Source organism: Kwoniella shandongensis, chromosome 10 (genome assembly GCF_008629635.2).
Source record: "Kwoniella shandongensis chromosome 10, complete sequence".
Classification (NCBI taxonomy): Eukaryota; Fungi; Basidiomycota; class Tremellomycetes; order Tremellales; family Cryptococcaceae; genus Kwoniella; species Kwoniella shandongensis.
Window position 1 is genome coordinate 934,275 of NC_089296.1, and position 22,237 is coordinate 956,511.

Consider the following 22,237-nt stretch of genomic DNA (forward strand, 5'->3'; position numbering starts at 1 on the left):
TCCACGCAAGCTGAGAACGAATAATCACGACATTTCAAGTGATCTACTGTACATGTACCAATCGCCATCCATGATTCCATAACTCCAGATGATAAACAAATGCGACGACCCAGTTTTATTCCAGATTATTATTGATAATGTGGTGATGTGATAAGATGAAATGCTATGTCAGATCCGAGACAACGGACATCCCCGCCCAATTCTGGTGCGAGCCACGTGGGGAACGAACCACCCATCTGTTTTCTGCACGTATTTCTGACATTTTATCCTCACCGAAATTCCAATGTGCGTGCAATCGCTACTCGTACATTCATGATGGAACACCATCTTTCCATCAATCAAGTCTTTACCTCAACCATACCTACTTGATATTTTTGTTCATCCCTACGCTGTCATGCAGCAGCTATCACGGTTCGCGCGCAGCTCCTCGCGATCACGATCACCATGATGCTTGATTCTAAGCTGCTCTTGCTGAGTTACCAACGATCTTCCTCTTAACCTCCATACTCACCTTCTATCGGACCACGCAAGATACCTGCTGTCCGGTATCTATCGTTACTTACGTCCTCCCCTCATTTCCCTTCTCTCCTCCCCAACCCACGGCTCCATCTGCACGTCTTCGCTTCACCACCGCGAATTTCGTTTCCTGAACGGGCCAATAAAAACTCTCTCTCCATTTATGGAAGAGAGGTATCTTCCTTTCCTCACACTATCTCTTCTGCTCTTGCATCACGAGCAGAAGAGGGAGGAACGGTTTGATGGACATCTTCTTAATCTCTACTATACTTTTCTTGACTACACACCACTTTTCATGCAATAAACTCTATATGATCTCTTGCCGTGTTCTACTTTATGTCAATTCAGTTTGATGAACCTGAACAGAACTCGCTGATAAGAGTGTTGATACTGACCGAACCAAAGAATGAACCCGAGCAGCGTGCTTGGTCATACCCTAAAATCCGCTTCGTATTGTCGCACATTCCACTGTGTAATACAACTCGCAAACACGCTGTATCCCAGCCTCGTCCCCTCCGCAGCGATTATGCGCTGGCCTTTCTCAAGACCTCATCCCCTCTACCCACGGGACGAAGTCAACTAAAAGGCCCACAGTGATTCGGTCAGACGGATGAGATAGGTTCGCACCTATTTTGTTCTATGATTAGCTTCTGTCTTTCTTCCTTTCCGCGTTGGTGGGGTTTATCCATATTTTACCATCAATGCGGCGCGAGAGATATTGCGGACATCCCTCTTATCACTTCATACACTATTGCTTTTGGCATGGACAGTGCAATTCTCGGTCGTGTGTATCACGAGGTATGCATTGTAATCAAAGAGTGAATCAAGTCTATCTTCTAAGTTATATCGTGTGAAAAGTTATCTGATCTTCCAAAAGAAAGTAAAACAAAATCGAATGCGTCATCGACATCAACTCGTAATCGTTCATCCGCGCTCTAGGCGTTACTTCATTCATCGTCCAACGACCTGCGAGATGGCAATCAGCAGTTGTTACTTTCTGTTCGTTACGTTGGACTCACCTCCAATGCGAACCTCCCCACGACCCTCTCATTACCCCCTCGTCTCTCTACAATCCTAAGATCCACCTGTCCTCTATCCTCTTCCGTCGGTACACCCCACAATTCTCCATCTTCGAAATGCAACCAATCAGGCAACTCTATCAATTCTTTCTCTTTGGTCTCTAACAAAGCGAGATACACCGCTCCTTCTTTCTGCGTCACTCTTCCTCCTCTGGAGACCGAGACGGAAGAGCTGGTTGACGAGGTAGATGTCGATGGTGTGATTGATAGAGGGGGATAGAAATGGAATGGTTCTGAAACGCCCAATAAGATCCGCTGAGCACTAGCAAGTGGTGATTGTTGTCTTGTCCCACTTCCACCACCACCGCCGGCACTGCTACTGGCATTGTTGGTGTTGTTGGTATTCTTGGTAATCCTGTTATATGGTTTTGCCGAAGCCGAAGTGGTTGAGGGAAGAGTTGGTAGTGCGGGCAAAGAAGGGAGACTCGAAGGTGGCGTAGCGCTTCTCGATGGAGGCGAAGGTGCTGCTCTGTGTCGAGTCGCCGGAACCACACCTCGAGCGTAAGCAGCTCGAGGAGGTTGTGGTAATGGACTATCAGGTGGTGGACTAGGACTCAATGATCGATTCGTCGTATTTCTACTCCCATTATTGATCCCTAATCCAACACTACCAACTTCGATCACTGCTGAATGACTGATACTCCCTCTTCCTGAACCAGTCTGTTCCACTTCGACTTTCCGTTGTTGACCGAAACTGACCAATCGAGAATGTGTCGTCATCACAGGACTCGGTGCCCCTCCTCTTTCCGTATGACTACTTGCTAGACTTGCCGCTGCGGGACTATCCAGCGTTCGTCTCGCATCGACTCGACTAGCAGTCGTGATGATCGCATCGTCCCCTGCGGTGTAGGACGATTCGGTATGAGCGATATCTGAATCAGTCGGGAAATGTATATTGTCAATTGATATCTCGCCATGACTATCTTCACTACTCGAATTCATCAGATGCGGTGGTGTCGGCGCACGACTCTGACTCTGACTTCGAGAGGATGACGATGTGGAAGGGACCAGTCGGAAATCTGCTCTTTGAACAGGTGCGTTCGGATCCAACACCTTCATCGAAGAGAAAGTCGTCCCACTTCCTGTTGTCTCGTGAGTCACCTCGCTCGGCGTTCCATTCGTCGATTGTCCCCCACCGCCTCCGCGACGACTAGCGCTCACATCGCTTCCGCTCCCACTACTTCGTGGTGTTTCTGCCGAAGTCCAAACGAATGGAGGTTCACTCTCCCAGCTTGCCCTGGAACTCTGTATCGATCCTGCGAATTGCGAATCTTCCGTGATCGTCGTCCTTCTCGTATGATCAGATCTCTGACTCGCTTTGCTCCCTGCACGACTCCTGTCCACCTCACTACCTGACGCTGTGAAATCGTCGCCGTCCAAATCATCATCTGTTACTGAGACGGAAGTACCAGATCGAGCCGAATGAGCAGTCCCCGTCCGATTGACGATACCAGCAGAGTCGACGGCTGCGGCCAGCTGAGCTTGGAAAGCAGCGTTGGAGAGTGACGGCATGATGATTGGATTAGAGATCTTTGGGATAGTCTTCCCATTCTTCTTCGAGGCGAAAGGGTTTGACAAGAAGCTTTTCTTCATGACCCGAGTCGTCGTACTGACGCTAGTAGCGTTGGTGATTCCTGAATGATGTTGAGGCATCGGTGTAGGAGTGGAATTGACGACGGTTGTATCGCTCGATGAAGCCATACCACCTGTACCCATCACCCCGATCAACATTTGCGCAGTGGCAGGATCACCACCCATCTTCTCGGTATATTCCATTGCAGGCGTCTCAGCAGCTTCATAAGACCATTTAGCCTCTTCTTGATCGGATCTTCCGTCCTCGATGGATCTAGGTTGTCGAGTACCACGCTGTTGTCCACGTCGTCGACATAACGTGATAAGTAAGAACACAAGTGCGATGATACCGACGAGAGAACAGATCAGGGCAATGGCGATTGTAGCACCTTTCGATAGACCATGATGCATGTGTGGTCGAGTGTGTGCGATAGGTGTCGTACCGTTGGACGACATCAAGGTGAGTGTGAGGGTAGATCGTGACCATGCGTTGGTGACAAGATCCTGAGCACGAAAATTGACAGTGACAGAGTCGTAGTCCGTATCATCGGGCGGAGTTCCCGTCAAAGTCTTGTCATCGACAGAATACTTGAACCAGTCGCTCGCAGCTTTGGGGTTGTACGACACAGTCAAGTTGTTAGCGTTGGTCGTGGCGTTGGAGAGATATTGACCAAGTGGGATGGTGAAGGGATGTCCAACGGTCAGCAGAGTCGTGTCCGGATGATTAGAGGTGAACAAGGAAGGGAAGAAGTTGATCGCCAAATTCGTTTGCAACGTATCGCCATAGTTGTCTGATACCGCGATGGGGAGAGCGACAGCGGATTGACCAGAAGGTGCGATACCGCTCAGACTCATATTCGCTGCTGTGTAGGTCAACCAGCTAGCCGAGGAAGTATCGATCGTGAAGCTCGCATCGTCAGTCTTGACGTTGGCCTTCCCGTCCACCGTCAAGCTGTCGTACACTGCACCCTTTATCGATACGTCTGTCGGATACCCGATCGTCATGTTCAAGGTTGGCTGTCTGACAATCTGAAGATCATGAGCGGCAATGACCACTTTGAACGTTTGATGGATGTCGGCAGAACCCCAAACGTCCGAACCGGAAAGGACAATATCGTAAATCGTTCCACTAGCTGCAGGGGGAGTAACACCGTCGAACGTAACAGTCTGATTGTTGAAGTACAACCAATCAGGTAGAGGAGACCCATCTACCAGATTTGCAGAGTAAAACACTCTTGTTGGCGCTGTGAATGTTGATGGTAAGAAACCAAGGGAGAAAGACCAATTGGGTGGGACTCGAACTCCAGGATAAAGCGGTGAGTTGACAGGATAAGGATAAGCCGAAGTGATCGCTGAATCGGAAGAGATGAGTTGGTCTGCCAATGGATTTGAAAGTATGATTTGACCAGATTTATCAGACACAACAAGGGTGATATGATCCGTCATGGAAGATTGACCGTCTGGTGTTGTCGCAGTGATGGTTACTTCCCGACTACCCACATCCGCTTCAGTCGGTAATCCAACGAACGTCCGAGTCGTACCGGAGAACGAGACCCATGAAGGCAAGTTGAACGCCGTATAGCTCAGTGGGAAAGAGCCCGAAGCGGCATTGAAAGTCGAGGCGGAAAAGGTGAAAGAGTAAGCCTGCTTGACTCGAGCGACGGGAGGGAACTGTTGTGAGAGAGGATGAACAAGGGCGATCGAGCCGACCTTCGATGCAACAGCGGAATTGAGAGTGACGATAAGGAGACACAAAGTCACGAAAGATGGGAGATGTGAGAACATTGTGAAAGGGGTAAGGGCTGCGGTAGCCTTGATCAGCAATGTGAGGTGAAGGTCCAACCCAGACTCGGCTTACCAGATGCCCTCGTATTATACTTGAAAATTCAGAAAACAAAGTGTTGCTTGAGAAGCAAGAAGAAAGATCGGCCAGCGAGAGCGAAGGTGAGTGAGTGTCAATACACTATACACAACAGTAATTATAAGTTCAGAATTGTCAACACAAAAAGGTTAGCGCGAAAGTAGAAAGTAGAAGAGAGAGGGAAGAAGAAACAATGCATCAATGGTAGAGGCGTGATGCATATGTGAGAAGCGCATCGCGTTGATCGGGCAATGGCGATCGCATTGCTAGATCAAGATGGCGGGCTGGATGGAAGGTCAAAGTGGATGAATTATTAGTCCTGGGCAACATTGAAATCTGGGCTGGGAGGAGGAAAGGCAGGACTCTCAATGGCTGATGAGATGGTATTTCGACCATAACCAAATGTGACTGATATAATGGATCCTGTGCGGTCAGGTAATGCAGTGTGGGTGACGGATGTCGCGGTATTGTCTTATAATCGGTCGATCGAGGAGGGTGCGGCAAGTTCATGCCTGTCAGAGGGAATAGCAAATACGATTTCTTTGCATGATGTGAGCTTCTGATATATACAAAACTGTGTCGGCTTATCAGCTTGATAGTACTCGGAACCACGAAACGGTGTATCTTGCACTCAAACTCACTTTTACTGCTACCTCCTTACATGAACCTCTTCTTCATCTACTCTGCATACAAACCCCCACCATCCCCTTCTGCCCTTTCTACATCCTCATTCCTCTCCCCTCCAGCCTCTTCGACCTCTGGCAAACCCTTCCCAGCTCTCCAACCGTCAATCTCGTCACGCATCGATTCCAATTTCTTGATCAACACTTTGGCCACGGTTCCTAAGCCGGAGGCAGACTCGTCCTCGACAGCATTGATGGCGTCGGTGAAAGCGGAGGAGAGGGTTCCGAAAGTGTCTCGGAACATCTGGGGCTGCAGTCAGATGCACCAGGATATATTAGTGTGAACACGGTCTCCGTTTCGTATCGAAGTTGGAGGTGGTGAAATGATTTGGGGGAAGAGTGCGAACCGTCACTTACGTTACCAAACACACCTCTCACATCACCATGATGATCAGGTGGTCCTGATCCAGGTACTGTCCCAGTCTCTGCTGATGTCCCACCGACCTGAGGGAAGACCTACAAACGTGAAAGAAGGACATTAGTTCCCCCATAAAACTTGCTTTGAGCATCGTGGACAGCTGTCGCTTCACTTACACCTCCCGGGTTCTCGCTGGATTGGCGAGTCAAGGTAAGATTGGACATGTCAGCAAGGTATGACGAAACCGTGCATAGAGCAAAATGGTAGACTCACACAGTAGGAGCTGGTCCTGTAGCTTTGTCATACTGAAGCGCGGCATCCCCAGTCTTGTTGTAGCCTGACGATATCTGTCAGCTGAGGTGAACATAGAGGAGAAGTGGGAGGACGACGAGGAGGGACCGATTTCGCCAGCGGTTATCTTGGGAATGGGACGTGCCGCGATACTCACTCTCAGCTGCTGATCCTGATAATGACATTTTGAGTTGAATGTATGAATAAGTCTAAGCTATGTCTAGGGTATCAACAGAAGTGAGATGAAAGTGTAGATGTAATGTATAATGATGGGATCTGATCCTGATACTCGACATTCGAGATTGGGATGAGGAGATGAGATTGACGTCATCGATAAGTAAGTCACCACCACTTTCAAGATAGAAGATTGTGGCACCCCGCAACAATACAACAACTTTAATTGGTTGTAGACCGCTCTCACTCGCATTGATGTAGCAGTACGAAGGCAGAAGCTTGGATATCATGCGACATATCGTTGATAAGAGCTTTTCGATTGATGCATCGCGTGTTACCGCTTTGACCGTGATCTAAGTGATCTACCTTCCACAGCTGTCGACTCAGATTCCACACTGCCTCCGCTCGTTTCCAACAGAACGGTGTCTGCGACAGGAACCTTTTCCGCCTCCACCTCGATCTTCTTTGCGACCGGCCCCGTCACTTCCACCTGTTCTGTCAGAACATCCGTTGGCACCTTCGAGGGTTGTCTCTTTGCTGCTCGTCTCTTCCTCTCTGCCAATAACTCTTTGATAAGACCCAATATGATAGGTACGGCAATAGGCGCGAAAAGAGGAGTGTAAACTGCGAACTTGTGTTCGTCAGGCTGTCATTACACGACCAGTTAGCACATGCAAAATCGAGCTAGACTCGGCAGGGAGACATACGAAGTAGAGCAGACCCATCATGGAGTGGTCGAAGAATGCTTGGTTTGCTAAATTGACCGCATCACGAGTGAGGACGAACATTTCTAACGCTGATTGGTTGCTTGACAACTACGAAATAGACTGCAGTCAGCACGGACATACCTCTGACGAGTTCAGGCAGAAATTTAGACTCACCTGTTCCAACCTCTCCACAGCACCTATAACTTTCCCTCTGACCCCTTCACCAACTTTCATCTCCTTAATCTTCTCGACCAGCCTCACGATCCCCACCAGAGTCTTCCTTGCCTCTTCGCTATTCTCCTTCATGCGTGCTAAAAGCACTTGGTGCACTTGCCAACGCGTGATGGGCTGAATCAGACCGGACGGGGCATGTAATGGAGTCGGAGGTGGAGATGGGTGGATCTTATCAGGTATTGGGGGAAGAGCGAGAAGCGAGTAGAGATGTTGGGTGAACAGGTGGAAGGAGGGGGTCAAGGCAGAAAGGGGAAGGCGGTAGGTCTGTGATGAGGGAGTGGATGAAGGTGGGTTGAGAAGGGCCACACCTCCAAATTGGGGTAGAAGGAATGATTGTGCCGAGTCTGCAAGGTGGTCATTAGCCCGGTATATTCTTCTCAGGTTGGGAAGCCAAGCCATACATACTTGGTGAGGCCAGTCGCATGGGTCTGTGTTTCGCAGCAGGGACATAGAGCAAGAACCGTAGTACAGGGTTGTTGGTACTTCCGGAGTCTGATTGCCCTACTCAGCACTCTCACTGCCATGCCACAAACGAACTCACCTAACGACCATCGCTCCGAGTTGACAAACACTTTCATCTGTTCCTCGTCTATCAACCATGCTTTCTGCACTTGCTCATCTGCAATCTCCTTGGCTATAGCTTGTACGTCCTCTTCGCTGTTCTTTGCCATCTCCACCGTTGCCTCGATTGTACGCTCGTTGTCAGCACGGTCAGTCGACTGGTATGTGGGCTCGAAAGTCAAAGGCGCTTGGTATAGAAGCTGTGACTCGATCGTGAAGTTGAATATTGGTGCAAGGGGTTCAATGTGTGGTAGGAAGTGTTCTTCGTAGGGACACGTATTAGCCATCACAACGATACTACTAATGATACGGTTGAGTAGCTCACCTTTGATGGCACTCTCGATATCCCAACTTCGGACATAACTCCCCTCCGACGCATCTTCATTCAGCAAGACAAAGCTCAACGTGATATTTGGCGAATACTTGAGAGCTCGTAGAGGGATTTCAGGCGGATCAGGAGGATACAACCCAAGCAGAGAATTGATGATTGCGATTTTGTAGTGTTCTAAATTGTGCGTATGTCAATCAAACGCGTATCGAACAGATTCCATAGCTTCGTAGCTGCTCACGTTTCAAGAACCGATCGCCTATTTGAGATGGGTGAATAGGTATCACCAGAGTGCCCTCTTCGAGACCACTTGTCATAAGTCCCGATTCAGAAGCTTGGACATATGGCTCCAAGGGCCAAGATGTATTGGCATGTTCCCATCGTCTGATGTGCATTCGGAGCGGTGTCGGATTTTCTGTTGTAGGCCATGAATAGAGAAATCATCAACTTCAGCCATCCTATCAGAGTGTCTTGCTGCTCTCTACTCACTCTTGTCATCATCATAAACAATATCCCATCCTCTCTCTTTCTTTGGTCTTCTCTGAACATATATCCCATCAACACCTCTCGACACTTCTTCGGCTAGTGTCTGAAGGATGACTTTATGTTCGAATTGAGCTCTACCAGGTGGTGGAGGTGGGAAGGCATCAATGTCGGCTGTGAAGAGGATTTTGGGACGGATCGAGGGGAGCTGAAGGTAGCGCGACAGAAGATCAGCATACGTATTGAGGGGATAGGGAACATAGTTGCGTTGCGTGGGATGAAACAACAGTAGAGGAAGGACATTCTAGCTAAGCATGGCTGCTGGGTATTTGCTACTCACCGTGGCATTCTCCAATGCAGATATCCTACTCTCAGGCAGAGGTAGCCTCTCTATAGAAGTGACATACCACCAGAACGGTACTGCGAACAGTAACGCAAGGGGGAACGATAATGTAATCCACAACCTCCTCTTGGTCGAAGGGTTAATAGCTGCCGTGACCTCTGCTGGAGTCTTGGCGAGACGTATTTGCTCCGACCGATCGTTGGGAGATGAAGCATGGGTCGCGGACGCTGAGTTCGGGTCGTTGAGCGACATCGTTGATGGGCTATTGTAGCAATATATATTGAAGCAGACGATGTTGCTGTTGACTTTTGACTTTGGTCGCGCCGCTATCAGCTTGGCGGAGGTTCGGTTGGTGGGGCTCCGATTGAATGAATGGTGGCAGATCAGTATGAAGACTGTAATATAATGGACCATGATATTTGACGGTGCAAAGCAAAGTCAGACGACATGCATGCCCGCTCGTACATTTCAGGTCGGGTAAAACTGACACATCTACAAATCACCAGGCTTCCTCCCTACCATGGAGCTAAATCAAAATGAGTACAAGACCAATCGAGTTGTGGCTTCTATTCTCTCCATAGCCATGGCCCACTAGGATGAACATGGACCGGCTGCCTTTGCGCCCTACTCAACACGTGTTCTGATCCACTGTTGCATTTCCCAGTCTTAGGCCGCCCCTCTGTCGTCTAGGCACAGCAAAGGATGACATGTCCATGATTTGAGCCCTCCTTTGTCGATCGTGTCAGACGACCTGCCAAGGGCGCAGAGGAGTCGCCAGACTAAATGGCGCATCTTCGAGGTCTTCACATTCACTCAAGCTATCAAATTGCCTCACAGCCCCTTACAGTCCAAGACAACCATGACAATCTACCATATCAGTCAGTACACCACACCCTATTCCCCCTCTCATATTGTTGATTGCTGACCTGATTGTCCTGGTCGATTACTTTCGTCTAGTCACATACTCCCTTTCTTCGCCTTCGTCGGCACCACCACTCGCTCAAGACTTACTAGCTACAGCAACCACATGTTTCAAACCTGACGGAAAGGCCTATATCGGATCTGTCAAGGGTGGACGATTCTCCTCTACTTATGGGGATCGTGATCACCTTCCTAAGGTGGTCTTTGTACTCCAATTCGAGGTATGTATCACGAAGTAATGTACCAGTGTTAAACTCTTGAGTACCCATATAGAACCGGAATGATCTTGAATACTTTGTCGACCAAGATCAATCACATATTCTCTTCAAGGTGAGTCATCTTCCCGACCGCCTGCATGTACTCGACCTTCAACCTAACACTTGTTCTCAGACCCGCTGTGAGACGGAACTTGGTGTACTGCGAGTGGAGACAACAACATTCGAGGATGGAGTGTATCAGACCACTCGACCACTGTAGTTTACACCGACCGATGCATACTGTATCACTTGGCCACTCTACTTCTCGTACTTCTCGTCGCTGTTCCGCTTCCTTCTTCTCTCGCTCTCTTGTTCCCCCTCTCATCGGCCACTTCTCCCTCCTCCGGACCCACTTCTCCATCTTCCAATGAGCCGTGTGATACCTGAGCCGGCGTAGTCGACGCTCTGAGATTGGATGGTCGATTGGGTAAGGTATGTGAACCTGTTCGGGATGGTCCGCTTGGTGGCGCTGCTGCCGCTGCTGATCCTCTGGCGGGACGCGAAGGGAGTCCGTGTCCTGATGCTGGGACTTTCAAAGTCGACGATGACGAAGCGACAGGAGTAGATGATCGACTCGTCACACTTGGACCGGAGGCTGGGACAGATGCAACGGCGGTAGGTTGGAAGGGCGGAGCAGCTGCGCTCAGTTTCGTAGTGATGGCCGGGGAATCCACCTCCATCTCCTCTCCACCAGCAGACCCGCTGGGTATGGGATTGGTCGAGTCGACAGGTAATTTCAGACCACGGCATTCTTCGATCAATTTCGTGATCTGCGTGAAAGTGTCGAGTCGTGATTGAGTGGTTTGGAGGTAAAGACCGTGAGAAGCGCGATGTTCTTCCAGCGAAGATTCGAGGGATTGTATTTGTCTAAGATTATACTCTCATCGTTAACAATCAAAGACACCACCAACATCGACCGTCGTATTCATGGATTTAGTGAGGGGGTGGGGGAAACCACTCACTCGTCAAGTGCTGCTCTACTCTTCCCTCTTGAAGCGATCCTCGCAGCCACTTCATCGCATTTCACTTGATGATCTCTCAACCGTCTCTTCCGTTCCAGTTCCTCCTTCTCCTGCGCCAGTGTCTGTCGGAGCTGCTGTGTTCGTTGGACTGGAGGTTCAAGGATTTTATTATCAGCCTCACCCTCGCCATCAATCTCTGCTAGACTCGGCATTCCTTCAAGCGTAGCATGTGGGTATGCAAAATAACAGCTAACCGGTCGCTACCTTCGCATGGCACACCTCTCACGCAAGAGCGAGGTGGGGGAAGAAGGAAATCACACTCACCCGTCTCCTCTGCCCTCTTCCTATATCTCTCCTTCTGTCTCTCCAGATTCCCCACGCTCCCCATAACCCTCTCCACGCCAATTTTCCACTTTATCAACTCCATCCTCATCGTCTCCCTCTCCACCGCTGCTGACGCAATAACATCGTCATGTGTTTCAGAGTCCGAAGTGGATGCGTAATCGTCCGGAGCAGGGAGATGTGGGAGACGATGTAAGCGACGTAAGAGGGGTTTGAGCTCTCGATCAGAGTGAGTGATTCGATATCGGTTGAGAGCGTCTGGTCGAGATGAAGCATATCAGCTCAGACCTCTTCCAGTTCACGGACAGACAGCAGCTGAGTTTGGTGAGCGGTCAGCCATTGACTCACCCTCTGTGAACGGAGCGGAGGACATATTGGTACGAGGTGTTTGATTGATGTTGTCAGTCAGTGTTATAGAGGATGTCAAAGTGTTCAATGATGAACGCCTCCTGTCCTCCTCGACAACAGTGCTTTTCGCTGCATGTGGCGTTCTACAATATCGTGATATCACCACTTTCTTCGACTTCTTCGTGCTGTGGAGGTGTATCCCCCCGATATCATCGCAAGAGATTTCTTGACGGAGATACAGCAGTTGGTCAACAACGAGTAACCCTTATCCACGACTGGCATACAGTATGACCGCTTCACTCTTTTCGTCGGACTCCAATCCCGAGTCGTCATTCCCTTCCATCTCCCCTAATCCTAAAGCTACCTGCACCACCATCCTCCCTTCTCAGATCTACATCATTGATGACTTTTTCAAGCCGTACGACCTTGAAGCTGTACGACAATGGGCTATGAGTCTAGAACTGGAGGGACCTAAGGAAGCTGGGAAGGGCGAAGCTGAGCGTACGGGTAGTGAGTTTGGTCATTCAACGTTCCTTCGTCCCTTGTACCATGACGATTCCCCGTGGCCAGTATCTGACTTCAATCTCATTACTTGCGTCTTACAGATCGCGCTTCTCTCCCTTCCAAAAGCATAGCCTCCTGCCTACTCCCACTTCTCCTCCCACATCTCCCTTCGCTCTCACCACCGTACAAACATCGTGAGAACGCTCTACTCTCACCAAATATCAGGGTATATCATTATCCCTCCGGAACATATTTCAAAGGACATTACGATATGCCCTCTCTCGATCTCGAATCGAGAAGATTGAGTTGCTGGACATTACTGATTTATCTTGGGGAAGGTGTGAAAGGTGGAGGGACGAGTTTTTATCCTCATCCACAAACTGGCTCAAAGGGGAAGAAAGGTGGTATTTCCACCTCTGTCGGTGGTGGAGGAGGCGGTAAGAAGGGGAACAGAACGGCTGGAAGTAAAGAGACTACACGGGAGGAGGAGAAGATAACGGTCGAGCCAAAAGCTGGTAGAGCACTATTACATTGGCACGGAGTCAGCGGAGGAGGGTGTATGAAACATGAAGGAGATGAGGTGATCAGTGGAGATAAATGGGTGTTGAGGACGGACCTTTTGGCGTAGATTGGGGTTTAGGAGATATGAGGTCACGACACGACATAAGGTAGCACGACACGAAACGACGCGACACGATGTGATACGATACGACACCAGCTCATGGTCGTATGTGACAATATATAATGCGATTCACTTTACGCCGCGGGACATTCAGCTTTTTCATATACCTGCGTCAGGATCGTCCGACGTACTCTGTCGCTCTCGCTTGGCGCAGCCGATACAAATCGTGTGTATCTCAGGCAGTCGACACTTCCAGAACGACGATGCCAGAGAGGCTCAATGAACGGTATCATGCATCCATCGAAAGGGGCCTTCACGGGGTATATTCGAAATGAAATACCGCATGTCATGTACACAAATCCAGGTATAGGTGAAAGAGAAAAGCGATAACGACGAAGAATTCGAGCGCAGCTCAGCAGGTCGTGGTTCCAGAACATAGTAGGCAAGATGAATAAAGTGAGATATGCCTAGAAGTGAAGGAGGGCGGATTCACCGAGATTTAGGGAGCCCCCACGAGGCACGACGAGAGGGAGGGAGAGGAGGGAGGGTCTGGAGCTGTGTGGGGGTGGAGCGATCGACTAGTGGTCGACCATGCGGTGCCTAGAGCGACGGAAATGGTTTTGGACATCCCTCAGCTCCGAGATGATACCCCGCTTCTTTTTAGGCCTGCCACATGATCGATGATCAGTACGAGGAGTTGGTCAGGCCTGGAGCCGGCGAGGCCATTCACTCACTTGCAGGTACTGGCGGTCGAAGTAGCTGTGTCGACGGAGAGTTTCGAGGACGAGGTATCGGAAGCGGAGTTTGTGGCGAGAGCTGCGACACCGATAACATTGGCTGCGTCCGCCTGTTGGGATGAAACGGTACTAGACTCTGCTTCGGAGGTCGTGGGCTCTATTGCAGCAGCTAAAGCGACTACGGGTCCGGCTGAAGCCCCCAAATGCACTCCCGTCAGCACAGTCACAAAGCCCTTGACACGATTTGACTTACGCGTCACGTCAGGAGCTAAACTGTTGATAATAGCTTGCCAAGTTCCAACTTGTTGTTTGTCCGGGTTGCTACCCTCAGTACCCCATTCTCCGACCTTCGAAGCACCGGTATCACCCAACGACGGGACAATGATATGCGCTTCAGATGCGTTCTGCACCTCTGGAAGTGCCATCGGGATATGGTTCCGGAACTGGATGTGACGACAATGTTAGCTACGGCTCAGCGGAGAAGAACGTCCTGGCTCACCTTGAGGTTCTCGAAGTACGTGTTAGGAGCTACCCACCCAGGGTTTTGAACGGCAGGATTGCAGCCAGGTTTCTTGCTGACATTCGACTTCCAGACGGGGTTACATCCTGGCAGGTCATCGATTGGTCGGACAAGACCGACTTGTCTAGGAACCGCAACGCGGATTCAGTCTTCGAAACACTTACAGGGAGATCTGTGGCCACTCACTCGTCAGGGATCTGGCCTTCAAGTCGGCATTCCCAAGTATTCTCTTCGCTAACTGTCGGTCTAAACGGCGCACAAGCTGCGGGCTGGTCACCGGGTCCTTTACCGTCGCCACACTGGTTTATACCAGCTTGCAATGTGGATGCTTTCCACTACAAAGAGACGGTCAGCGTTTACTGAGTGCTTTTCAAACTCTACTTACTCCGTTGACGAAGTCAGCATGGAAGGTGTTGCCGCTGCAATCGCCATTAGCAAGGATGAGGGTACAAGGGTCGTTTCTCCAGGGATGCGCGTCGTCGAGGTAGTAGTTGAACTATTAGACGTGGTCAATTTTTGGACTGCTGAGATGTGACCTACATTAACTCACCTCTGCAAAGATGGTAGGATACTGCGAGCAGGCAGAGAGAAAAACAATCAGTATCGGCGGGGTTGAACACCTTCAGGCGGATATCCTTGACATACCTTGATCGGATGGCTTGAAAATAGAAACAATCAACATGGCACCGTGCTTGACCGATATCAGACACTCACGAATCGGGACATTCTTCACCGTTGGGATCATCAACGAGAAGCGAACCGTTGTGGCTTTGAGGCCAAGCCATGTGAGAGCTAGCGCAAGTTTCGGGTCATTGTCAGCATGTCATAATATACATCCCAACGGATGACGCTGACGACACTCACAAGTGATCATCCGAATCCAAAGCACCATTCTCCAGTCCACAACTTGGGAAGAAGATGCCCAACGAGATAGCCGAACAACCACCAGGGTGACTCGTCCCGTTAGGTAACCACTTCGTTGCCTGTCCATGATCGCAAGAGATTTGGACGCCCAACGTCCTGGTATCCGAGAGATCTTTGGACATCGCAGTACCGGAGATCATCTGTAAAGCGGGAGGGAAAGGTTTGACGTTGCCTTTGGTGAAGTAGTAGATACGCGATCCACCTAGAAGAGGGGCAAAAGTGCCGTTGGGGAATTGGTAGTATGGTTGACTGCGGAAGAAAGACCGAAAAGGGAAAAGGTTAATGATACGTGAGGTGGTTCAATACAAGTGCCTCATGATGTTGACCAGAACGCATGGGAAGGAGCAACAGAGTGTGAACGACTTACGGTGCCCAGTAGTTAGACTTGTCATCACCGATGACAGCGGAAGAGCAAGCTGCTTCTTGTTGAACATCCGGACTATTGACGTGCCCTACGAAGTGCAATTGCTCGAGGTATCAGTACGCAGAGAACGCGACGACGAAGAGCTTCCAGCTCCTTCGCGAAGACACTTCACTCACAACCAAAGTTGGAAGCACCAACCACATGATGGACATGCGAGCTGATACCGTATGGACTGACGATAGGGTCGACTCGCGCTATCATGATAGGTTGCGCTTGCGTGATGATCCAATGATCAGGATCACCGAGCGCGAGACCAGTCATAGTAACAAGGATTGTAAGCAGGAGGGCCGATATTTTCGAATGGAGGATGGCCATCGTGGAAGAGAGGTAATGGGTCGTCGACCTGCGAGAACCGATCTGGGTGTTGTTGGTTTGTGGTTTGTCGTCAACTAGTCGAGTCGAGGACGAGGGTATACACGCGTTGAGTGCGCAGTCGGTGGATGTATCGAGATATAAAGGTATAGAGGTCAAAGGAGTGTGAGTTCAGCCGTTAGAGGCGTTCAAGTGGTGTTGTTGATCGTATTGTCGTTGTGGACGTTGAAAAGAGGGTGATTGAGATTAGCTACAGGAGGTATAACAAGTCAGTATTCGTAGAGAGAAAGAATAAGACAAGAAGAGGAAAGGGGTTGTTGATTGATTGATATACGGTAACTTGTGTTGATGATGATGGGACCGTGCAGAAAGAGAAGTAACGATTGTCATCCTCGTGTTGTTGTTGTGTGCTGTGATATGTCATCACCCCTTGTTTCATCACTGTCCTCTCTCCTTTCTGTCACCAGCGCCAAAGCGTAGGGGTCGAAGTGAACCATCGATCAATATACATGCTCCGGTGGATGTCATAATTGTATGACTCCCTTTGCGTCAATATAAATAGCACATATGCACATAATTACATGTGCAAGTGTGCTGCAAGTCAGTATGGCAGTCACCTGAATCATGAGTCAAAGTCAAAGGCAAAGGTATCTACAGTATTATCGTCTCGATACACAAACTGCCAAGGACAATGGAGTGAAGCTGCCGAGTCGGCACACGTCCTTTGGGATGCGGTATGTGCTGATCAAGTGGAGAGGAGGATCGAGTCTATTGGCCAGAACTACAACTAGGCTAAAAGTCTGTTGTCGATGTCTGATGTGGTACCGGAGATGTTGCCGCCACGCGCGACTTGTCATTTCGGTTGGAAGTAACCTTCGCTATTACACTCTCGATGTACCACTAGCTCGGTTCGACTACGGACGATGATCGTCTGGGCTTGGCCAGCTACTCAAAGCGCCTTGCTGCATGCTACCCATACGCATCACGTTGGAGAAACAGAGTTCTGCTCTATGAATTTGGGTCAGTGCGCCGTGTGAGTGCCGAAATCGCTTAGAAATCTGCGTTATGAATAGGTCGTTTAGCGAATGTATACAGTATATTCGTCACGCCTGCCAAGACACTACCCAAGCTCGACAGAACCGTGCCATCCTGGGTAGTGTATCTAGCAGTCGAACAGGGTTAGCGTGCCTAGACTCGATGACAGCTTCGTCTGTGCCATTCACGAGGAGAGGAATAGAGAGTTGTCGATCGATCATCACGATACCGAATCACATGGAGATGAACAGGATTCAAGGTTCAATATGTTGTGCTACCAGGAAAAACCTTATGACTAGACCTGATCGGATTTACAGACATCACAAGCGGTCTGTGGAACCAATGCTCTTTGTGTCCCATTCGTTATCACCGACGCCTCGTTCATTTCTTATGATAGGACTCTATTGTTGTTGTTGACATTTCGTGACTATTTGGGGCCAGCCTACTTTGATCACGATAGTCGCACTTCGCTCACAACGCGCTCTTCTTATTACTCCCCTTCTCCTCGCCACTAAGAGAATACCTCCAAATCCAATCTGCCGTCTTCCTCACCATCTCCGGTGTACAAGTATGTCCCGTCTCTTCCTGCAACCAAATTTCCACATTCCCTCCTGATTCATCTCTGATTCGTTCTATCGTTTCTTGTCCCTTCGCATATGGAACGAGGGTATCGTCTTTCCCATGTAATGTCAGGATGTTCTTTCCCTTGTAGGAAGAGAGATCGATAGGACCTTGTAAGATCGATTTAATAGAGTGAGGATAGGTGGGTGGTGCGAAGGAGAGACCGAAAGATTCAGCTCGAGGACCGAGAACATAGTGAAGTGCTTCAAAGGGCAGTCCAACGATGTTGATTCCAGTTTTGACGCGGGGTTCTGAGGCCAGGCAACAGACAATGGATTCGTCGCATCAGCTAACTGCCATATGGTCTCAAGATACAGGTTATCTTGGTGAGAACACGCTACACACCTTCTCGGAGTGTGAGCCAAGTGACATAGCCTACGAAACAGGTGGATGTCAGCCCATCAATGACGAATTCATTACATAGACGTAAGAGCGAACCCACCTCCCAGTGAGATACCTGCTGCTATAAACTCTTCAATCACTTTTTCTCCAGCAGGGAAGAGATAGGCAGCTAGAAAGTCGATAATGAGTGTGACGTCTTGATATCCTCCGGCTGTACGAGCGAAAACAATGTCAGACATTAGCCTTGTAGCTTGGAAAGTATTCTAGGTCTCTTCCTGACACTCACTAGTGGTCGCAGCCATGTCAATTCTGCATGATATCGTTTCATCAGCACCAATCAAGAGAAGTCAGCGTTTGCTTGGGTGTATCTCACAGATGTCGAGGGTTCTCGTCAAAGGACAAATTCGCCTGTTCGTCCTTGATTCTCTCGCCATGATTTCGTTGGTCCTATATATCCAGTTGACACAGTCAGTCAGTGAAGTACGGTGGATAATGAGTCCTTGTATTGGCCTTACAAGTGTAACGATGATCAAGTCCCTTTTCCTTTCTTTGCCTTTTACTTCTCCCAATACACCCTGGGCAAAAGGTATCATATGTTTCAAATTACCTGTCCGACCATGAGTTGCGATCTGTCCCAGAGCAAGCAATGTTAGCAATCAACCTTTGATACTCTTCATTTCAGCTAATAGTTTGCATTGATGATGTGACATACCAATACGGCGACGGGCAACTTGCTGTCTTTGATCTCGTCCAGACCATACACCTTGAGGTCCAAGCCGACTATAGAGAGATCTTTCTCGCTCACTTCGGGATGACCGAGTGCTCGTGGACTGCTCGATCGTTCTGCCATCTTTGTAATTACTTCACAAGCCGTCAAGAACCTGATAGGAGTACACAGAGCAGATACAGTATGCAGAATGGATGAGGGCAAAAGGTAATCTGCTATCCCACCAAATATGAGGTGATCAAGCTCGAGCTCGGACTGGAGCCCCTCGTTGTATTCTCGGAGTTCGGCGACGCGTTCCTCGTTTCCTCGACCTTCTCGTGACTTTTGTTTTGAATGACTGATGATCAGTGCGTCGTTAATGCTACATTCCTCAACCCGCATCTTTACGACCTGTCTTCTATCACTGTCCTACGCCAGCTCAAGGACACCTAACTTGCTGCTTACATAGCCATACAAGGCAAACAGATTCCAGCAAAAAGCATAACAAGCCTATTCCATTGCCTCATCTCGAGCTCGCTTAACGATCTCACCGATTCAACAAAACAACCGTTCCGCACCTCTCCTTTCTCTTGTCCACCGCCTCATCACCACAACCTGTGAAACGATGTCAGACTTCGATCGAGAATCAAAACCCAATACAGGGCTCGGGTCAACAGCCGCAACGCTGAGAGGCCAACAGCTCAAAGCGGTCATCAAGAATGTGGACAGTGCGTGCAGTGATCTTATTCAACACCCTCGATGGTAGCTGACGCAGTATCCTGCATATCTCGCCTCCCTCTTCTCTCGTCTACTCCAATGATGATGCCATCAACCAATCCCCTCCACGCTCCCATTGATGATTCATGCATGAACTCGAACTACCCTCTCAACCACTTTCTGCCCACCGTCCCATGTCTCCACGGTCGTCCTCCTGGCAGTGTCCGAAGATATGCAACAGAAATCAGTAGACACCGTCGTTGCTGCCATCGAGAAGTACGACCAAGAGAAGGATATTGCGATGCATATCAAGAAGGAGTTTGATAGAATGTACGGCACGACCTGGCATTGCGTTGTTGGGAAAAAGTGAGTGGAAACGTCCAAACAACTCAAAAGACCGTTCCTCGGTCGGCGACGAAAGGTCCCCGAGCGATGTGTGGAACGTATCGGGTCTGGTTGTGTGCTGACTATGTACGATCTGGTTGTAGCTTTGGAAGCTTCGTCACCCATGGTATGTTCCTTTGTCTAACACTTTCACTTACCCGTCATCATCGTTCCCTGTTTCCCCGCTTCTATCCTACTCCTCACCGCAACGCCACCTCGTCTCACTGCATCTCTTCCACACATGACACGCTAGAGTGATTGTGACTGACTGACTTCTTTCACGCAGAGACCAAAAACTTCATCTACTTCTACCTCGGACCCATCGCCATCCTCCTTTGGAAGACCTCATGATAGCTCACCCGGAAACCCATAACGTCCTTCCTCGCTCGTCGCACGTCCTCGAATGAATTAAGAACGAATCATCATCGGATCGGCTACATCGCATCATCCTGCTTTCTATAGTATATACCCTACATCTATGAAACCCTCTATGTCCCTTTTCCAGTCAGGTGTATGATAGCGCTGCACACGTTCAGCCTCAAGGGTACTTGCGATTTTGTCTCGGGATAAGTGGAAGCGTTGCAGGTCTTGACGCGACACGAGTCAAAGCCGTAGGAAACAACTATAACATCTCGGGATTAAACATGACATGATAGAAAGCGAAATCCCTAACTTCTCTCGGGTCACCCTCTTACTGCTCTCCATCTCCGATTCTACTCTTCCTCTTTTCCCTCCATAAACCCTCAGAGCCACTCACTCCCACGCGGTTCCCTTCCTGAATTTTCACCCATCACCCCGTGTGACTCCATTCGCTCCTCCTATGTCCTCGACATATTCTGGTAATGTGTACTTGTCGCTTCGTACTCTTTCACAAACAGTCGCTTCTGCTCCTTTATCATCCACTTCATGATATCGTTGATATATTCTCGGAGAATGTTGAGAGATTCCGTATCGATATTGGTGTACGCGATGAAAGGGCCAAAATTAACTATGAGCGATCAGTCAAAATGCGTCAGTATAATGAAACACCAACGTCGTCATAGGCAGAAGCACGACTCACCGAATAGTCTAAGCAAGTGTTCTGCGCCGTAGATCTCACTCATCGGTTTATCTGGGTTTTGTCTCTTCTGCTCGACATATTGTGCTCTCTCAAATCGGTACAGGAGATTGTTACCGAGAGCTTTGTCGAAGTATAGCGTGATGCCGGAGATGATCTCAGAGAGAAGTGCAGTCGCTCGTCTATCGGGATGCAACGCAGACGATCAGCAACCTGCCTCAAACTCAGCTGATTAGATCGTCAACTCACGCTGGTCGATCTTGCGTCTTCTTCGTAGCATTTACATATTGCCTATATTCTTCGAGCAGTTCTCGGACATGGGGTTTTCGAGGAAGTGTGACAAGTTGATTGTTCTTCGTGACGTTCTCCCAATCGTCGACGAGTTGCAATTTTAGGACATCGGGAATGACGATCTTCACTTCTGGTCTCTTGAGGTAGTCCGCCTCCTGCAATGTATACAAATCAGCAATGTATCCTCCGACTGATAAAGCACAGGTTCATATCGTGGTGGAATGGTGAGGAAGATAGGCGACAATGTTGATGGCGTGTTCGGGGTTTGAGAATCTCTATGCGACTAGTTCGCTTTGACTCACCGTGTCAACACCTGAATCCCTCCCTCGTTTCTTCGCGTCCGCCTTCTTCCCCCCCTTTTCCTTTCCTTTAGCAGCAGACGCTGGCGGTGCTGGCGATGTTGACGATCCAGCTGCGGAAGGTGGTCTGTTCTTCTTCGCTTGCGCTTCGAGAAGTGCTCGTCGTTTGGCGAATCCTGCTTCATTCAATTTGAGAAGACGTTGTTCAGGTACCCATTCATCCCACCTGTGTGTACATGATATGTCAGCCCACATGTCGTATGCATTCGATGCGATGGACATAGAATACGAAGGAGAGGACGTACGTCTGCTTCCACCCTTTGTAGTGGATAAAGTAGTGAGGTCCTACTGTACCCAAAAGGGTATTGGACATGTCCCAATTCTCGGCGAGGATAATCTATGGCGAGTAGGGAAAAAGGTATACATCAGTATATCTCCTCGCATCCACCTCGTATCGACCCCAAACTTCGTACAAAGCACCGGACAGGTATGGAGCTGGATATAAGATGACTTACACGAGCCTCGTAGAGCAAGGGTCCGTGATAGGCGAGGACATACTCGTCGTTCATAAACTGGTTGGTGGGCGAAGAGGCGGACATCTTGTCGATTTAATCGATGTAGGGTGAACGGAGGTGGCGACGAGTGGTATGAGGAGAGAGAGCCTGAGGAGAAGAACGTTTTGCATTTTGTTAGCTGGCGTAGGAAGGTAATTTACGGTTTGG

The 22,237-nt window shown here is 49.3% G+C and overlaps 10 protein-coding genes across 10 annotated transcripts; 3 read left to right on the forward strand and 7 right to left on the reverse strand.

The window, feature by feature from the left end:
• Positions 1-1,520: 1,520 nt before the first annotated feature.
• CI109_105731 (uncharacterized protein) lies at positions 1,521-4,952 on the reverse strand (the record flags this gene model as incomplete). Its single annotated transcript, XM_032004236.2, has 1 exon — positions 1,521-4,952. One exon carries the CDS (start codon positions 4,950-4,952, stop codon positions 1,521-1,523), a length of 3,432 nt encoding a protein of 1,143 aa, XP_031861467.2.
• A 754-nt stretch (positions 4,953-5,706) lies between these two features.
• CI109_105732 (uncharacterized protein) lies at positions 5,707-6,545 on the reverse strand (the record flags this gene model as incomplete). Its single annotated transcript, XM_032004237.1, has 5 exons — positions 5,707-5,961; positions 6,069-6,167; positions 6,246-6,261; positions 6,343-6,406; positions 6,518-6,545. 5 exons carry the CDS (start codon positions 6,543-6,545, stop codon positions 5,707-5,709), a joined length of 462 nt encoding a protein of 153 aa, XP_031861468.1.
• Positions 6,546-6,868: 323 nt separating this feature from the next.
• On the reverse strand, positions 6,869-9,442 carry CI109_105733 (uncharacterized protein; the record flags this gene model as incomplete). The annotated part of the gene is made up of 9 exons (XM_032004238.1): positions 6,869-7,180; positions 7,242-7,349; positions 7,416-7,819; positions 7,881-7,967; positions 8,017-8,298; positions 8,362-8,541; positions 8,606-8,779; positions 8,854-9,055; positions 9,188-9,442. 9 exons carry the CDS (start codon positions 9,440-9,442, stop codon positions 6,869-6,871), a joined length of 2,004 nt encoding a protein of 667 aa, XP_031861469.1.
• A 607-nt stretch (positions 9,443-10,049) lies between these two features.
• On the forward strand, positions 10,050-10,588 carry CI109_105734 (uncharacterized protein; the record flags this gene model as incomplete). Its single annotated transcript, XM_032004239.1, has 4 exons — positions 10,050-10,068; positions 10,148-10,332; positions 10,385-10,441; positions 10,502-10,588. 4 exons carry the CDS (start codon positions 10,050-10,052, stop codon positions 10,586-10,588), a joined length of 348 nt encoding a protein of 115 aa, XP_031861470.1.
• A 25-nt stretch (positions 10,589-10,613) lies between these two features.
• Positions 10,614-12,045, reverse strand: CI109_105735 (uncharacterized protein; the record flags this gene model as incomplete). Its single annotated transcript, XM_032004240.1, has 4 exons — positions 10,614-11,235; positions 11,331-11,478; positions 11,655-11,930; positions 12,021-12,045. The coding sequence occupies 4 exons, from the start codon at positions 12,043-12,045 to the stop codon at positions 10,614-10,616; spliced, it is 1,071 nt and encodes a 356-aa protein (XP_031861471.1).
• A 262-nt stretch (positions 12,046-12,307) lies between these two features.
• CI109_105736 (uncharacterized protein) lies at positions 12,308-13,152 on the forward strand (the record flags this gene model as incomplete). Its single annotated transcript, XM_032004241.1, has 2 exons — positions 12,308-12,530; positions 12,626-13,152. 2 exons carry the CDS (start codon positions 12,308-12,310, stop codon positions 13,150-13,152), a joined length of 750 nt encoding a protein of 249 aa, XP_031861472.1.
• Positions 13,153-13,724: 572 nt separating this feature from the next.
• On the reverse strand, positions 13,725-16,066 carry CI109_105737 (uncharacterized protein; the record flags this gene model as incomplete). The annotated part of the gene is made up of 12 exons (XM_032004242.1): positions 13,725-13,812; positions 13,881-14,073; positions 14,137-14,326; positions 14,383-14,527; positions 14,590-14,738; positions 14,789-14,899; positions 14,954-14,974; positions 15,049-15,061; positions 15,118-15,195; positions 15,268-15,576; positions 15,695-15,779; positions 15,868-16,066. The coding sequence occupies 12 exons, from the start codon at positions 16,064-16,066 to the stop codon at positions 13,725-13,727; spliced, it is 1,581 nt and encodes a 526-aa protein (XP_031861473.1).
• A 1,503-nt stretch (positions 16,067-17,569) lies between these two features.
• On the reverse strand, positions 17,570-19,169 carry CI109_105738 (uncharacterized protein; the record flags this gene model as incomplete). Its single annotated transcript, XM_032004243.2, has 7 exons — positions 17,570-17,970; positions 18,065-18,094; positions 18,162-18,272; positions 18,348-18,370; positions 18,435-18,508; positions 18,577-18,690; positions 18,774-19,169. The coding sequence occupies 7 exons, from the start codon at positions 19,167-19,169 to the stop codon at positions 17,570-17,572; spliced, it is 1,149 nt and encodes a 382-aa protein (XP_031861474.2).
• A 223-nt stretch (positions 19,170-19,392) lies between these two features.
• On the forward strand, positions 19,393-20,219 carry CI109_105739 (dynein light chain 1, cytoplasmic; the record flags this gene model as incomplete). The annotated part of the gene is made up of 4 exons (XM_032004244.1): positions 19,393-19,495; positions 19,706-19,850; positions 19,973-19,995; positions 20,155-20,219. 4 exons carry the CDS (start codon positions 19,393-19,395, stop codon positions 20,217-20,219), a joined length of 336 nt encoding a protein of 111 aa, XP_031861475.1.
• Positions 20,220-20,686: 467 nt separating this feature from the next.
• On the reverse strand, positions 20,687-22,114 carry CI109_105740 (uncharacterized protein; the record flags this gene model as incomplete). The annotated part of the gene is made up of 6 exons (XM_032004245.1): positions 20,687-20,856; positions 20,929-21,107; positions 21,175-21,371; positions 21,519-21,741; positions 21,821-21,912; positions 22,031-22,114. The coding sequence occupies 6 exons, from the start codon at positions 22,112-22,114 to the stop codon at positions 20,687-20,689; spliced, it is 945 nt and encodes a 314-aa protein (XP_031861476.1).
• Between the last annotated feature and the right edge of the window lie 123 nt (positions 22,115-22,237).